This window comes from Cygnus atratus, chromosome 5 (genome assembly GCF_013377495.2).
Source record: "Cygnus atratus isolate AKBS03 ecotype Queensland, Australia chromosome 5, CAtr_DNAZoo_HiC_assembly, whole genome shotgun sequence".
Classification (NCBI taxonomy): Eukaryota; Metazoa; Chordata; class Aves; order Anseriformes; family Anatidae; genus Cygnus; species Cygnus atratus.
This window is the reverse complement of record NC_066366.1, coordinates 3,486,333-3,505,162: the sequence shown is the minus strand read 5'-3', so window position 1 is coordinate 3,505,162 and position 18,830 is coordinate 3,486,333. Positions and strand designations below refer to the sequence as shown.

The window sequence follows — 18,830 nt, the reverse complement described above, 5'->3', positions numbered from 1 at the left end:
TCCAGCAAAGCAGTTCTCTATAATTCTCCATTAAATTTACATAGCTAAAAAGGTTTTAAAGATATCTATTTAACTGTATGTAATTTTAAAAAATATATTATTTCCAGCCTTGACGAACAAATTGACAAAACATTTTAATCATTACTTCTCCTTGCCCAGTCTTCCTTCATTTTCTAGCAAGTCAGATAACCGCATGAATTCACTTTTAAGATCTTTTATGGCTTGCTTCTCATTTAGTAACATACACAAAGTGTTCCATTATTCCCATGCTCATGACAGTTACAGCAATCTTCTTTGCCAGTTTATTGCATTTCCAGACACGGGTCCTCCATTGCTTCCCAACACAACGCATTATGTAATCATTAAGCTCTTCCTAAGTAGTCTAGAAAAGAGTGTTTGTGTTACCAGTGTCACATGCAGCTATGCTATAAGTCAAGAAAATAAGCTGCTAATGAGACTGACAAGAAAAGAGACTATTTTTTGGGGGGCGGGGGGGCGGGCAATAGAGTAGGGTAAGGAGAAACAAATATTTAAATGGATTTTAAGCACAAGCTGTAAGCCCAAAAACTATTTCTACCAGCCTCATTTTTGATTCTGCTTGACAGCTATTGCTTTATGGTTATTGGTAGACATAAACAGAACACAGGCCCTGCGGGAGAACCTGATACTCTGAATATGGTGCACAAGTCTGCATTGTGTGGGGAGTAGTGGGACTTCAGAATAGAGTTCATTAAAAAACACACACTGAGCAAACAGCTATTTATGGACATGGCTGAGTATTAGGCTTGCTGTTTATGCAGCTTTTGCTTTGAGTCGGAGCTGTGGAAAAGTTCAAAGGCAGGAATTTGTCATTTTTCTTCTCACTTGATGTTTTTGGCTTATACTGAGCAGAATTATTTCCTTTCTTTGGAAATAACAGAAGAGAAAGGTCAAATAGAGGTAATGACAGTCCACTTATATAATAGTCTGTTGACTTAAGATGCAGCAGGTCCAAATTAAATTACTTACCCTGTCAGAGGGTAGTCAGACTCACGTGTCCCACAGAGATCATCTGAAATGCATATTTCTGGTGCTCTGAAGAAGGAAGGAAGACTATCAAATCCTCTTGCTGACCAACTGCTTTTCTGTAGAGATAAAAGATTTCTAAAGAAAAAAAAGAGAGATGTCAGCCTTATTGCTGTGCATTTGGCACACCATGAAAGTTGCAAATAATCTGCTCCTAAGATTTTGGCATACAGGGTGTATAGGAATGAGACAGCTGCTGAGGTTCTTAATACTGTTAAAATTGAGACTTTTCTGTTGTCAGCGTAAGTAGATGGTGGGTACTTCTGAAATGTTTATGTAAAAATAGTGGGATCTACAAAACGTAGGTCCCTTTAGCATGAAGAAAAATGGAACGGAAAAAAGAGTTTTCAGAGCTACATTTCTGGACTCATGGGAATTCTGATACCCACTCACAGCTAGAGTTTTGCTACTTGACATTTGTTTAAAACATGTTTCAAATAATCTAAATTGAAGGGGGGAGGGGTTAAAAAATAATCAAGAGGTGGTACTTGTAGGGCTACACTGAAAACACAGCTGGCCAGTGATAATTGCCTTTTCCCTTACTTTGAGAAATAATTCTTGGCTGGTCTTAAATCCATTTAATGAGAACTGTATTGATTATATGCCATTCTGGTTTCTAAATCAAAATACCTTAAAAAGCCTTAGAATATTGATCCAAACTATTATGATTATCTGCCAATTTACAGTCTCATTCAAACTATCAAATACATCTGACAAACTGTCTTCTCTATAACAACATTAGTTATGTCTCATTCAGTATCAACTTTTTTAATTGTTTTCCCTCAGATATCTGACTTAGAATTATCCTACTGATCCAATTTAGTCGTTTGAAATATTGACATATTAGTTTTTCCAGTCCTCTGGTATTTCGCCATCATACCAAGATTGAATTGTAATGAACATGGGTAAACAGCTAGGTGCTGAGAATTCCCCAGTGAAAGTTTTAGAGTGGAAATAAGTAGCATAACTGCCTGCTATTTATCATTCTTTTGGGATTAAAGCATTTATTTTGTGTTAAAAATACATTGCTTGATTTTTTTCCCAAATACAGACCAAGTACTTCCTGCATAGTTTATCTTTTCATCATTTTTACCAGCATTGTTGCATTCTTAATATTTCCATTATTCCCTTTAAGGAATTGTCAGTATTACTGAAAGGGCTTGGTGGGTATTGTTTTGGGGTTATGTTCTGTTGTTGTTCATATCATGTTCAAATGTACATACCCATTAAGGACTCCTAACCCTTCAACTTTGCTGATTCTAGGTTCTGTTTCTATCACTTACTCCACTGTCAATTTGCTGTATTTCATACCTTACGGTGTAATCCATATTGTAAAGCTGTAATTCTTAAAAGAGGTTCGGATTCATGGTGGATTGGTAAACGTGCACTTTAACTCTGCAGCCAAAAGATCTTGCGTTGACAGAATATTGAGTGAGGATACAGAAGCCACATATATATTTGGTGCTGGCACAAGCATTCCTCAAATACTGTCCTGATCTGTTGTCTATATTTAAAGGAGCGTTTAAAATGTGGTTGTGTTCCTATAAAGCTGTAAGAATAACTAAGAATGTGCTTATGCTGTATATTCTGGCTTGCTGCAAGGTACTTCTACTTATTTATGAGCTGACCAAATACTATGTGATCATATGAGGGTAGCACTATGTCCAAGCCAATATGGTTCCAAATCAGCATGATTTATTATTTCAGACTTGGTGATACATGGGCACTGTTTGACAGCTTATGGATAAATTGGAGGCTCAAGCATGTTTCCAGAATATACACCACAGAAATGTACTGTAGAACATATTGGCTAGTCATACATTCAAGACAATTCATTTGCTTCATTTATTGAACACGTGAGTAAGTGACCTGATTACAGTCTACAGCTATCTATTCAGAGAGAAAAAGTTGATAAAAGATCTCTTCAGTTAGCGAAAAAAGAACAGAAAGAGAAGTCAAGCTGAAATATCTTTGAGCTAGGAAGCAGGCGAATACATTGAAACTGCTGTAGATGAAGAATTGGGTATATAACTAACAGTGAGGATATCCCTGGACAGTTACAGAAATTTTAAAATCAGTTATCAGACATTTCTCCTGATCTCTGCTTATAATTTGAATTGCCTTCAGCATGAGGTGTAAACTATATAAGGTCACAATAGTCTCCCATCTCAATCATCACCTTTTTAAAGTGTACTGTTCATTCTGAATTCCATATTTCTACTAGTTATTCAAGTGTTAAAGCAGCCTGAGTTTACATATCAAGCAAACCTTTTCTTGATTTGGTATGTCATAACTGGATTCTGTGGTTGTCTGCACAGCGAGGATAAATTCTCAGTATAAATTGGTCTGTAAAGGTACAGACATGGATTTTCATAGCAATTAGATATCTGAGGTGTTGTTTAGGCATTGGGCTTCATAATTCAAAGCCTTTGTCTAATCAAGATCAAATTAAACTTCTGGAAAAGTTACACCTTATTCTGTCCTTCATACAATTTGAGGATCACTAGATTGTTCCATTTCTAGGTTTATCCTTTTAGATATTTCTGAAGGCTGTCAACTATCTTGATGTCAATGTGATTAGAATTAGGCAGAACCCATACTCACAGTGGTCATTTCTTAGGAAGACTGCCAGAATTCAGGAGACATTACGTTTGCTACGTTCTTCTGAATAAGTAACATTACAAATAGATTAAATCTATTACAATAATGGAGCAAATCAGGAATGTGCAATCTAATCCAATAGTTTACTATTACTGCAGCAGATGGCTGCTTGCCCAAAATTTTACATGTGATTTATAACAGCCTATAGTAATATAACAGAAAGCACAATACAGTTACTATTTTTCCCTTGCTGTTTTTAACTGCTGACTTGCTTGTCGAGGCTAGTACTGAAAATCTTAAAAGAAATATCCTTAATTTGTATAAACTATGACTTGTCAAAAACACGAAAAGAGATTACATATATACATTACATATATGTTACTTTATATATATATTACTATATATAAAGACCTTTTTACATGACAGTTAATTTGTTAGTATGCTTAACCACATTAACCCCACTATTAGTATCTAGACAACAGGGTCCACACTGAATACTCTTATGCTCTTACTAAAATGAGGCAATAAAAGATGACTCAAATATTGTTCAGGTCCTTCACCAATATAGGTAATGCAGGTAGGATTTCTTATCAATAAGGAATGCAAATGAAGTAATAGAATCACTATGGATAAAACACCTTAAAGAATTCCAGTTACTCTAAAGTTTACTTTCTTTACACACATTCCATTTTAGGGAGTCCAAATGCCCTTTGGTTGTCTTCAACTTGCACAATAAACTCAGTTAAAATAATGCTTGTGGTGAGCATGCGCCACAGCAGAACTGAATTGGTCTAATTTTTCCAGGAAAAACCTAGGTAATTATGAGCCATCTTGTGTCTATATAGGTAAGGAAGTTCATTTAATTGTTCATCGTGGGAGCATAAGAGTTGTTTTTTTAAAGATCCTCAAGGAATCCATATCTTCTCCTATTATATTTTACATTGTATGAAACTATAATATTTCTCTTTCAAAGTACAGTCAAAATTAGTAGACAGTTCCACTGATTCAGTAGACACTTCCAATTCCCGTTTTTTGAATTTGTATTTGTCAAATATTGAATTTTGTATGTCAATTTCTAAGATTGCGCACATTTTCTTATTAGTCTTTAAAGTGATTCATATGAGATCCCGTTTCTAGTCCTAGTATTTAGTATATAGGTCCAGAAATAAAGTCAGTAAGCTATACAGTTTGCTCATCTGACCCAGGCAATATATTTTTTCTCAGAGCTGTTTATCAGACTTTATAAGACGTCCTTTGTACACTAAGGTAATCTCTCTCAGTGAATCACACTCTCAATCCTTAGACAATGAGCAGTGTTTAGCCTGAATCTTCCTTCCTGCAATTTAAAGTTGTTACTACTTGTCCTAAACACTATGAACACTGAAAACATTATTCTGATTGCTTTGCTCTTTGAAGCAGCCTTATAAAACTGGATATAATTACTTGTCTGATTTTTTCTAGACTCAGAAAAATCTCTTGAATTCATTTAATCATTCTCCTCTCTCTTTAGGACGTCTTCTGTGTTTCTGATCAGTCACACTGATCTCTATTGGAATTCAGCAGTCTGTCTAATGGACATACTTTTCCTGGGGTGTGACATATGAAATTAGAAACAGTACTTTGGTAATTCCTTATGTACACTGAATAGAACAGAATGATTATAAATCCATTCTTGAAGATAAATAGGAGTGCTTCTTTATTCACTTCTCTGAGAGGAACCTTTGTTAGCATATGAATCAGATAAATGAACAATACCACAGAGATTAATTAACACTAGCAGGATCAATGTCATGATAAAAGACACAGAAGTCTGTTAGAATGACCACACAGGAGTAAGTTTTCATGCCTAACTGGCATGGTGACAAACGAGTTTGAAAGCAGTCTGCTCCTCACTTGCTATAAGCAATATTAAGCTTACCTTTTGGATTTTTGGTATAATACATATATCTTAAGCCAAGCATTAGTCCTTGTTTTATAAGTAAAATGAAAAGACTTTGATCTCATCCAAGGTGCAAAGGGTTCTGCTGATCTGGAGAGATGAGTCAGGAGTGAATCATCACCTGTTTTTTGGCAAGGTACTTATAAGATGGACAAATCACAAGGTGAATGATAGGAATCATTTGAAACACCTCATTATTTAAAGGCGCTGTTGTTTTAATGTTAAGCATTTCTATTTCTATTTTTCTGAAACCTCAGGCAAACCACAAGACAAAATTTCTGCTCTGTATAAGCTTTTAACTCTTAGGTTTCACACATATTAATGTTCTGCCAGATAGTAATATTGTGCCAGGTAGTAGAACCTATCATAGACACCAGTTGCTATCACCTATGATCTCTTGCAGTACAGAAATCAAAAGATGACTCTTAGTGTACAGATTCCAAAAGAAGCCTTCCAGTCAAACATTTCTGATCATGACGTACCCTTTTTTAAAGTGTGGTTGTAGTATCACACAGAACCAAGTGTCAATCCCTTAGGTGCATTAAACTTTCATTATTCAGTATTCTGCATATATCACAACATAGCATTTAAAGTTAGTCATTTTCTGGACAGACTTTTAAATCTCAGTACCCGAGAAAAACAGCTTTTTCTTTACTGGGACAATTTTATTTAGCTTAATGCTGTCATTAACAAAACAAGCAATTGCTAGTTACTCTATTGTTTTAGAGCATTAAAGATAACAAAAGACCAACCAGAAGTATTATTTCAAGTGCAAACCAGAAGTGTCTTAGAGAAATGAGAGTAAAAATGGACAACAAAACCATTAAGACAGATTGCTCTGTTAAGAGTTACGTATATATACGCAAATGTCTTTAAGGGTTATACATCTGCTGGATTCATAAGGGTGTGGAGTATATATACTATGTCAGGAGGATAACTTTCAACTCAAGTACACTGGAGTGTTTATCCTATAGTAGCTTAGCTTTCCTTCCTGTTTCCATAAACTTTCCTTCCTGTTTTCTCAGAAATACAAGCCATTATTTTCTCATTTAACAGGAAAAAAAATATATATATTAATTGCTTGTGACCCTATTAAATACATATAGATATAGCTAGTCTTAACTAACAATTGTGTTTTTTTGCCAGCTTCATCTCTGAAAAGTCACAGTATGATTATCATAGCAAGATAAAGTTTTAATTCTGGAGATATCAGAAGGAAAATTCCTCAATGCAAAAATGAAAGCAATTGATCACCTCATTTGCCTTTGCACAGACATGAGGAAGCAAGTTGTCCAAAACCAATTCTGAGGAAAGCTGTAGGAAAATTATATATATAATAAAATTAAAAATAATTAAAATAAAACACTGCCTTGATCATATTTTTATACCTTATTTGATCAAGTTAATGTTTGTCTACACATTTTTAAACATATTAACGTTTATTTGTCACAGAAAAAATCAATTTTCTTAAACTTGCATCATTTGAGTTATGATAGTTGTATTTTTATTAGCAGTATGACTTGTATTGTTTAATAACAATGAAAATTACCATGACATATCAAAAGATATCCTGTTTCCATATTTTTTTTTTGAAGACAATGAACTGACTTGAAATTATAAACTCTGTCTCTCTTCCATAAAAGAATGGATCATGTGCATGTGTAATTATATTTATGCCATGCCTATTTCTCCTTTCCTAATTTTCATCACCTAAGCTAATTCTATCCTTTCACTGTGATTCAAGTACCACAGGCTGGGATTCCTGATCTCAGACTCATCAGCAAATGACACTTCAATTCTGCACCTCTCACATTTTTTCAAACGTTTTTGGACAAAAGGGAAAGTACTGCCCCTGGAGTTTCGGTTCCCGATTGGTTTACTTCAAATTCTTTGTATACTTTTAGAAGAATCATAAACCAGCCTTCATCTATAAGTACCCAGGAGGAAGCACCAGAGCTAGAAGTGAGCTCTCAAATCCTGCTAACACCTTTTGTTGATTCACCTGTCATTGTTTGTGTTTGACAGACAAATGTCTGTCAGTCTCAATGCCTATGAGAATATTCCCTTCCTTTTCACTTAAAATAAAAAGGGAGGTTGAAAGAAGAGCAAATAAATTATTTTTCTCAGTACAATATACTTTTGTCACCTGGCAGAACTCTCCTCCAGTTGATCCCTTTTATTAGGAAGTTGAATGCAAGAAGTACACAGAAAAAATTGTTTTATGCATATAGCAAATCGAGATTTACTCAAACTTTGTAAACTTGAACTTACCTGAAGTAATGTTACACCTGTCCTTCCATTTTGAATCCTAGACTCACCATCTGAATGTGCTGTGAATAATTTATGGGAAGAGGATCCAAGTTGATTTTGACTCTGGTTATTTAGTACCACCATGACATTCAGAGGTCTCCAGAGCTGTAGAGGGAATTGGCTCTTTACAGGAAACAAACTCAGTAGTTTAGTTCTGTATGCACTGTATGCATGGGAGCAAGTAATCCAATCTACATTGCAAAAGAGGGCAACGAGGAGGTGGGAGACTGTCTTGACAGAAAAGATGTGAAGACTTCACTTAAAACTGAGAATATTATCCATTAAATGTTTATCTACACTAGAAGCATAAAATTCAGTGTAGGCTAATTTAGCCTACTTCCTTACAAAACAAGTAAGGAGTGTTGCTTTAGGAAAATATTTTAAAAGGTGTTCTTTTGTGTGCTTTCTTGTGCTCCTTAGCATCCCTTGGTGGCTGTGAATTGAAGCATGATCACAGATTAAATTAGTTGTAATTTTTTCTCAATGGTCTGTTACCAGAATGAGAGTGATCTGTCTTATATGGATATATACCTTATTGTTGACAACAGCTCAATCAACATTCAAATGACCCTCCATTGACATTTTTGAAAGATTAAGGCGCCTCAGTTAAAGCTACATCCACTTCTACAAACGTGCCCTGAACAAACCTTTGGTGACATTTGCTCCTAGGGAAACGATAAGTCACATATTACGTATGCATAAATAAGACATTTCAAGGTGCTCTTGAATACATTCACAACTAAACATTGAAGCAAGATATTGTAACTCGAAAATACCTAATTGAAAGTAGGCATAATATTTTATACCTATTAATAGTTTAATAAACACCGAGGTTTTTTTTTTTTTTTTTCTAAATTTAAAAATTTCTTCCGTATTTCTAAAGAATATAATGGAAACCTGAGATAAAGTTGCTGGCAATGTTGTCACCAGATATAATTACTGTCAATGCTTTAGTAAAAGATAATGTTATTTCTACCTTCTTATTCTCTCTTTATAATACTTTTTAATAATGCTCCTTTTAAAAGGAAACTAAATAGAAAACTGCCATGTAAAATACCGTAACTATAACTTTAAACAAGCACATCTGCATTCTTTTGTCAGTAAAAGCAAGAATGAAACTAAATAGTATTAATGTGCCCCCCCTTTTTTTTTTTTAACATGAAAACACAAACTAACCACAAAACACTGAGAACATAGCATATTGAAACAAGCATAATTTCTGTAGTCTTCATGATTTGTTAGGAAATATATGAGCACCAAATGTAAAATACGAGGGAGTGATAAGTGTCAGCTTCACAGAATCACAGAATCATCCAGGTTGGAAGAGACCTCCAAGACCATCTAGTCCAACCTCTGACCTAACACTAACAAGTCCTCCACTAAATCGTATCACTAAACTCTACATTCGCATTCAATAGTGCAATATTTCATTAATGACAGAAATATCTGTTTTTAACACTGCTCATGTTACAAAAAAATGCAGTGATAGTAATAATGGCAGCAAAGTGGAATTTGGCACTGATTATATAAAATAGCAAAAGCACAATTCAGTGGTCTTATAAGTCGATCCACAAAAAGCTAATTAGTGGAAAATCGAAAAAAATATATATCTTTCTCAGTTATTTAAACTGACCCAAGAGCAAAAGAGAAATTCAATTGTGTAAAATAGTGCAATAGAATTTACACAAGGTTATCTTAGGAATGCTACCTCTTTTTCAAGTGAACTAATAAAAATGTGAACAAAAATATGCTAGAATACATTTAGCAACTTGAACATGTGTGCCTTTTTTTAAATTCCATTCAACAGCACAGCATGTATGTGTTTAGTATTAAAAGATGCACTTTTAAAGCTAGCTTTATTTGTGGCTTGCATAAGGTGATTATGCACTTGCAGCCTAATTTATTTATTTTTATTTTCGCAATCAGATCTCCAATGGTAGTGTTTCTAAAAATATATCTGTTTGGATTGTCTAAGCTTATTTAAAACCTAAATTATCTAAAGTGTAATATAGTACAGTGATATTTATCTTACTATTAGGCCTTACATGAAGTTTTCACATTCTGCTTTCCATATGTATATTTCAGGATGTACATCACACTTGGAGGCAATATAAGCTATGTCTGTGATAAAAGAAAAGATGTAGGACACATTAAAATACACTAGCCATTTTGAAACAATAATTTGTATCTTTTTTTAAAAAAAAATCTTTAATTCTCCTAAAGTTTTACATACAAAGAATAAATGAAATACAATCTTATTACTTTAAAATTTAATACCAGAAATCGGTGCAAGATAAAATCTATTGTGTGGTTGATTTGTTTTTAAACAGGAACCTGAGAAAGGGCAGGAAATATAACATTTTAACTAGAGAATAAAATCCCTTAATAATTTAAGTAGCTGAACAGATTTTTTAAATGTTCTACCACAAAACAACAAGGCAACAGATAATGGCCTTATATTCAATGAATTATCATGAACACCCACTGCAAACCTGAATATTTTCTGCAAAAATAAAACATCAGATTATGCACAAGAATAAAAAGCATCAGAAATAGATGCACCTGATTTTTTTCTTTTTTTTTTTAAACCACAAATACCAGAATTTAGCATTTATGTCACAGTCCTTGAACAGATGCTCTGAGATGACTACATTAAGCACACTATTGCACTAAGTAGACACCCCACAACAGGCTTGCACTGCAACAGTAACATGGTTTTCATACAAGCACAGACTTTGTCTTATTCATGTTCAAAAACAACATGAAATACGCAACTCATTACAATATTAGAATTCATCCAACATTTCCTTGTTAGCAAAAGGTTCTTGCCACTTTGGTAACTAAAGTCACTGAATGTTTTTAAAAATTGCAGGTACCTCAAGGAAAATAGGAGTTCCTTTTTCAGCAAGGCAGCGTTATATCAGAATATTTTATACCAACTAAGGCATAAAGAACTTTGCATCAGGGTATACAATACTCAATCTTTGAATAAAGTTTCGTATTCTGTGTGGCAAAAGTGCATAGGGATTCCACTGGAGTAGAAAGAATCCTCTCACAGTATTAAGGCCTTTCAATTTTAAGTGAACTGTGTTAGGCTAAAGTCAACACAGTGAAAATAGATATAGATATATATCAGCTTTCTATCCTCGTAATGGACATGACTGAAGTTTTCTCAGCATGTCTTTTCTTCTCCTAGCTGTCGTTCATCTTCTTCATCAGCTTCCTCAATAACCTGAATTTCATCTGCTTGAGGTAAAGATGAGTTCTCAGTCAGCAGTTTAGCTCCTTCAGCTTTATTTTTTTCTTCTTCTTCAATCACTTTCTTCCATATTTTGTGATTTTCACTTAGATGGTGTATTAGCTGGCAAAATATTCGTCGTCTACCTTTTCTTCTTTGAGCTTCTGAAAAATTAAAAGCATTAATTGATTTTTTGGGATTCAAAGTAATTACATTTTATACATACAGACAAAATGCCACGTTGAAAAAGAGATGTAAATTTGAGAAAAAACACAGATTTTTATTCAGAATATTTGAACAGTGACACGGAAAAGTATAGCGATGACCTTTTTTTTAGTTGCAAGTCTCCTGATATTAACAAAAAAATTATTATGAGTAAAAATTAAGGTGAATAATCACAAAATCTACAATATTTGAACTCCACAATTTCAACCATCATTGTTATTCCTGAATCTATTAAATAAAAAAAGTGTGTGTGCAACTCAAATACAGAAACTTACTTAAAATAAGATCGTCTTCTATTTCCTCATCATCACTCTCCGACTGTGCTCCATCATCATCTTCATTACTTTCTGCATCCTCCTCTTCATCAACCCATTGCCCTGGAAGCAACCCAGCTGCATTATAGGAATTACAAAGGGGGCCAACTATGTGAGTGATGAAAGATTCTTGCAGTTTTGCAAGCTGTGGAGAAGAGCGATCCATGAAGGGACTTATAGGTAATCCAAGACTTGCTTCCTCATCACCCTGAAAAAGAAAGGAAAAAAAATACAGAACTTCGCAAAAAATTAAATTCAATTTTTAAAGATTAACTTTAAGAAACCAAATACACATTAAATAGATTGTATCTATTTGTCAAAGGCAATAATAATATAGACTAAATGAATGAAAATGTAATCAGGACAAATAATAATAAAAAATAAAAATGAAGACATTTTCAGACTTGCACAGATCATAATCCTCCCTTCAGCTTTGCTGCAAGATACCCTTTGCATGGATGAAGATCTAGTTCTACTGGGACTGCTATTCCTCTGCCTTTACAGGATAGCTTCAGGGTAGGCAGAAATTTGACTTCAGCTGCTGAGCTGATGAACAGAGAAAATGGGAAAGTAATCAGATAGAGTAAGGCATTCTGGTGAATGGCTTCACCCAAAAGCACGGGGTAGATTGAAAGGAAGCACAACATCCAATATAAATTACATATATATAAATATATGCGTATTATATACATATATATTTATTTTTATAAATGAGAGAAGAAAAATCTGAGCAGTTGCTCTGATTTATAATAACTTGTCTTAGCATTTCTGTGGGACCTGATTGTTTGAATTTTTTTTTCCTAAAGGAATAACTTAGAATACTAGGTGTAAGCACTTCAGGTACTGAGTAAAAACTTAAATCTCCTAAGAGTTTTTATAGTTTACTTGTATTTTCCTAGTCTGAAAGATATTTTTAAATCCCTGGTTGTTGTCTTATAATAGTGAATCCCCCAGGAAATTGACTACAGAAAAATAACAGAGTAGGAATGTTGTAAGATATATTTGGGGGATATCTAGATACTTGGGATATCTAGAACTTATAGAAGTTCTAGATGTAAAAATAGACACCAAATTTTCAGACTTTGAGTTATTAACAATAGGATTATTTATGAAAGTTCCACTGTAAACATTTATTTACATTTTAATAATGCTAATTACTAATGCATATATTTAATATTTGGTTTTGAATGTTTTAATGTCTTCTGCCTCAGCACTATGGATTCATTGAATATACATTTCCAGTCTTGTGGATTCCATAATATTCTTTGACATGGAAACATTCCTGTTAACTTAACTTACCAAAGTGGAAGTTATTTTAGTTTATCAGTATCAACCTAAAGGAAGAGGTGGGGAATGAACAAAACTAATATCTGAAAAATGGACAACATTAGTAGGGAATTTTTTTTCAAGCTTCTAAGACGATAGGAAGTAAAAGATTATGTTAGTATGCTAAGCATAAAAATAACTTGTCAGTGTTCAGAAAGAGAAGATGGAAATACTTTACCTGAAGATTTAAGACAAGGAATAATATTTAGCTATATATTTTTAGTGTAAAGAATTGAATGTCTGTCTCAAATTTAAAAAAAAAAAAAAAGAAAAGAATAATACTTTCCATACCTACCTGTTCATAAAATTCATTAACAATGCCTTCTGTCCATTTCAGATGCAGCTCTCTAACTTTTGCTGGGCCATTAATATCTGCCAGTTTGATGCATATTTGACAGACAAGCAAGCGATCATTTTCATTGCTCCATTCTATACCATGACTGTTGATATCGTTGACCTGTGTTGAGTACATACGTTTTTAAAAATTAAGTTAAAACTATTCATGAATATTATATTTTCAGGCTCTACACAACAGACAGCCACTTTAATTAGTTTTTTCTTTTTTGTTGTTGTTATTTTTGGTTTGGTTTTGTTTTACATAGTCAAAGTCACTTTCTATCTTTGAGAAGACTGAACCATGAGATATGATTGAGGTCTCCCATGAGTCCTGTGTGTCACATCTGCTAGGCCTACTATGTGATACACGAACTGACATATAACTGTTCTATACATATTTGATTTTTTCGAGTCACTTAAATAGTATAAAACTTCAAATGCAAGTTATTAATACTATCAAATAACAATGCAAACATTAGTATATCATGACCATCATGAGCTTTGTGACAACATTAAAATGTAACTAACCTTGGCATTAAATTCTGCAAGGAAATCAAAATGCTTCTTGAGATCTGTGGCAAGGATTGCTTCAATCACTAAGAAACGAAAACGCTTAAATTCTACATGATCAAGATTTGATAAGAAGTTGTATTCTGGTCGTGATAGGAAAAGATTCCAGGCAGAAGCAGCATGGTGATTTTCTAAGACTGATCTGTCATTGTAGAGAACAGCCTACACAAAAAGAAAATCATAAATGATAGATTTAATATTTAGAATTACAATTAAATATTCTGAAGCTTAAGGGATAGTCACTAACAGCTTTTTTGTTGTTGTTGTTCTTAATGAAACTATTAAACGATGTTTTCACCTTCTAGCTTTGAGGGTTAAAAGTGAAATAGAAGTGGCAGATAAGAGGAAAAAAAGTAGAAAAAAATTTTCTTTCTTCAAAAGTCCTTAAAGGTCTCCTAGATCTCCATTCATCCTTGTAGGCATGCATGCACACACACACACACCCCACACTTAAAACAGAGACTTTGTATGTTTGGCAATATGTATGGGGCACACACACTAACACAAAAACAAAACAAAACCCACAGATCTAATTATATGCTGTTAATTCCTCTCAGTTCCAGTACTGTGTTTTGCTTTTAAAAATCATTTATTAAATTAAAAAATGAAAATAACCCTTAAGCTAATTAAGAACTGTGGTTAATGCAAAATACTGCAGAGATTCACTAGTTTTCAATATGTTACATTTAATGCTGATGAATACATTTTAACTGCAAATGAATTACACATATTAAACAGTAGTAGATTTTACACACAAATCCTGTGTTTATACAAAATATCCTAGAATATAACCAATGAATATAAATTAAGTAGGACCTGAAAAGACTTTTATGGAAAATTGCAAAAAAAATCTTCAATTTTTCAGAAGATGAAGATATTACTGATAAAATGAATGTGTTTATTTTTGAAAAGTGGAGATGAATGTCTATGTCATTTGTTTTGATTCTTCCTTTCATATTGTTTTCAGTATAAATACATAACTAAACTTTTCTTTTTTTAATCAGAAACCCTTGAAAGCTGACTGAGAAGTTGATTTTTAAAGCCTCCATCTCCTGACAAGTTGTATTAGTTTCTGATTTACTACTGTTATCGTCATTATTATTTCAGTTTCTCCTCTCAAGCTGATTAAGAGATAGAAATCACTATGATACATATTCTTTTTCCCCTGACGGTATTGCACTCATTAGGTAAAAATATTTCACTGTGAAGTTTAGGTATCTTTTATTCAGTGATTTCCTCCCCACAACAACACCCTTCCCACTCCACTTTTTTTTTTTTTTTTAAAGAAAAAAGCTTTGCTCTCCTTTGTCTCTATTATCTTTCTTTTCAACCCTGAAGAGAATCTCTACTTTCCTACTGTCTGTTCTAACAACAAAGTTGAATATGAGAGACAAAAGCAAGGATGTTTTGCATATTTCTTCTTCTTAGTTTACTCATCCACCCTTAAAGATAACAGTTATTTACCATAATGGACTAATTCAGAGGTTAGGAAACGCAGTTAATTGAACTGCTAGAACTCTTTTTTTTACGGTAATTGCAGAAATTACTATGATTACAGAGGACTCCCAAAATGTGATATATCCATGAATTTAGCTGCTCAGACAGTCATAGAACCAGCTTTAGGAAATAATCTATTACTATAACCTGCATTGATTTCTGTTGCTTACAGTTTTGTAAACTGAAAAATATTTTTATATATTTGCACAACCAATACATACGAAGCACATTGGAATTTATCAGGAAAAACTGTTACACGAGTAAATATAAATTAATTTCCCTGTGCCTTATATTGGACAAATGATCCCTAAACAGGCAATAGTAGTGATATAGAAGAAAAGAGATTTTACTATTTTGATTTCAGATAGAGACAAATAATTTTCTAGTTAAAGAATCTCTTACCTGTGGAGCATTTGTAGCTACTAGAAAAGCATTTGTACGACCAGGATGATCATAATCATGCATGGCAGCTGCTACATATAAAGCCATCAATTCCAAGGCAGGAATGTTTGATGCCAGGCACCCATAACTATCATCAGCAACAGAACAGGTTTTTGAAGAAATATAGTTGACTTGAACAGGGCCAACACCACTAGCTTCGTCTACGAAAAAATGAAAATAGAAAAAGAAAATATTTAGAACGTGATTCATTTATATTTTTAATACATTTTAAATGGCTCAGTGTTATTTTAAAATACTAACGTAATCTTAATACAGTTATCCTTGCAATTGTGGAGCTGAATAATTGGCAAAGAAGGAATTCTTACATCTTGAAGAAGGAACAAAAAGGGAAAGAAAAAAAAGTCATATTACTGCTTTTACATAAACCAGCAATTTTGAATTACAGTTAAAAAGGCCAGTAAGCAGTAAATTCATGACCACATGGGTTGTCCAAAATGGTATATACGATCTTACAAATATATAGAAAGCTTTCAAGATGTTAAACAGGATGGCAGGACATTCTGGAGTATTTAAGAAGTGTCCCAAAATGGGAAAGCCATATGTTCCTGTTCTAAAACCAATTCTTTAGTACTGCATACAGATATTAATATACCTCAGGAATCTTTTTTTCAGACATGATCTCCCATGACAGTTCTGAAAGATAACTACCATTCACACAAATAAAAGAGACTTTTGGAATAGCTGTTACTACTCATAAGCAGGAAGAAAAATTTAGTCTAATGTATTTCAAGTGCTAAACACGTACTGACTGTAGCAGTATGCAGAGGTTTCATTCAGCATAGAAAGCTTAAGTGAAATGGTATTCTTGGCTAACAAGTCAGCTCATCTAATAACTGTTCTAAAATCAACTGCATGATACTTCTGAATTGTTTATACTAATATTTGAATGGTATATACTAATATTGTCATATATCTACTGCCTTATATTAAAATATAAGCAATAATATTTGAGTTACAAGAATACTTTTTTCCCCTGAGAATCACGGAATGGCCTGGGTTGGAAAGGACCTTAAAGATCATCTCGTTTCAAACCCCCTGCTCTGGGCAGGGTTGCCAACCACTAGAGCAGGCTGCCCAGAGCCGCAGTTTTGTTTAATTTATTGTAGTTTCATTAAAACATTATTACAGCAAATGAATAGAAGTAAACTATGTGGATACATACCCATATCACTCTCCATTATATGCTCGTTATGAATTTGCTGAAATCCAGGAATGGGCCGTGTTGTCAGATACCATACTGCATGAAGAACATCCGTGGCGTGTATACGATTGTGATCTGAAAATTATAAAAAAAAATAAATAAATAAGCAAGTTACTTCACACCCTTTACTCAGGCTTTGATGTGTAAGTTATTTTTAAAAATGCACATGAAAAAAAAATCTTGAAAATAAAAAGAAAATAGAAACAAAACTATTTGTAATATTTTTCAAATTTCACACAGACATAATACACTATATTTGACTTTTAATTCTCATAAAGATTCAACGTCATTTTCTTATTCTTTCCTTTTCCCTACCTGTGTTGTAAATGTACTGTAACCAGTGTTTCCACACAAAAAAAAACACTAACACTTATGTATATTCATATATCGCATAAGATACACTGTGTATCTTATAAAAAAAAAAAAATTAAAATGTAGTAATACATAAAACATCAAAACAATTATTCATGTTTAACTTACATTAATAACTTGGAGAAACAAGAGCAGAAAAATGAAATTAAGGAAGATAGAAAGAATGGAACTAACTCAATTGAGTGGACTTGTTGACACTGTACTTCTTGTGACATTATTCATATAAAACCAAACCTCTACTTTCTTTTATTAAAACATGAAATTAACTGTTTTTGAGTGTTGTATTTCTGTAGAAATACCTGGGGCAAATCAGTACAGAAAAGTCAGTAAAAGGAATGATCAACTAGTTCCAAATTGGTTAAAACCCCAAGGCAGAATTGAGCTTTACTATCTAATATCTAAAGAACTATTTTTGTTATATAATCCATTTGTTTTTCATTAAAATTATATTTCTAATGGGATCTCATAGAATGTTAGTGGTATGCCACAAAAAGGATTAGAGATCTACAGTGAATCACAGACTGACTATAAAACTAAACACACTATTAAAAGATGCGTTATGTGAAAACCTGAAAGTATTTGTTGTGCCACTCTTGGATTTTGTAAAGCCAGAGAAGACCTGGAATATGGTAAGAATAGGGAACAAGGATTTACAAAGGGAAATTAGAACCAATTTTGTGTATAATAAGGGACTTTAAAGTAACCCAACAGACCTTCAAAATACAAGAAAATGCATTGAATGTGATTAAACAACAGTTCAATCTATCAACCACAAAGGAACCACAAAAAATATCTAATGGACCAAATATAAGGAAAACTTCAATTAAATATAAAGGAAAAAAAAAACACATTTAAACTGGTAGTAGACACTATATCACAATGCTTTTAAGAAATAAGTGAGGTAAAAATCATACATTCTCTAGGCATACTTCATCCAACCTGAGAGTCCGGAAAGGATTAAGTGACCTTTTAAATCAGTGATGGTGAGCTACTAGCATTTATACCATTCTGACACCTATGGGCATCTGGGTTGGCACAAACACTTGTGACATGATTTTATTTTATTTTTAAATTTGGTAACACTAAACAGACAGATGAATGATTGCTGTCAAAGTTCTTTATTTTCTCATAGCTCTACTACAGGACTAATCCAATTTTCTGCTAAATCAACAGATGTTCTCCTATTGATTTCAGTATGTTGGATTCAGTTACTCATTCAAATAATTTAAGATTATATTCAGCCTATACATTAAAAAAATCCATTTTGGAATCTTTTTTTGGTGCAGTAAATTAAATAAGTTCTAAATTCTGACAAATATAATAATTAAAATATATTCTATTCCTCCATATTAAATATTAATACAGACCTCAAAG

The 18,830-nt window shown here is 33.1% G+C and overlaps 1 protein-coding gene across 4 annotated transcripts in view; it reads right to left on the bottom strand.

The window, feature by feature from the left end:
* Nucleotides 1–8,501: 8,501 nt before the first annotated feature.
* PDE3B (phosphodiesterase 3B) overlaps nt 8,502–18,830 on the bottom strand; it is a 91,590-nt gene continuing 81,261 nt past the window's right edge. Inside the window, exons 11-18 of one of the 4 annotated variants that reach the window (XR_007708319.1) lie at nt 17,046–17,159; nt 15,824–16,023; nt 13,883–14,086; nt 13,314–13,475; nt 11,654–11,900; nt 10,792–11,317; nt 9,961–10,036; nt 8,502–8,580 (exon numbers count right to left, since the gene is read on the bottom strand). Coding sequence is in view for 2 of the 4 variants with exons in the window: in XM_050710918.1 (XP_050566875.1) it covers nt 11,088–11,317; nt 11,654–11,900; nt 13,314–13,475; nt 13,883–14,086; nt 15,824–16,023; nt 17,046–17,159 (1,157 nt within the window). In the remaining 2 variants the exon portion in view is untranslated. Of the gene's footprint in view, nt 8,581–8,773; nt 11,318–11,653; nt 11,901–13,313; nt 13,476–13,882; nt 14,087–15,823; nt 16,024–17,045; nt 17,160–18,830 lie in introns of those variants that run through there. The other 3 variants (XR_007708318.1, XM_050710918.1, XM_035550092.2) reach the window with 3 other exon arrangements.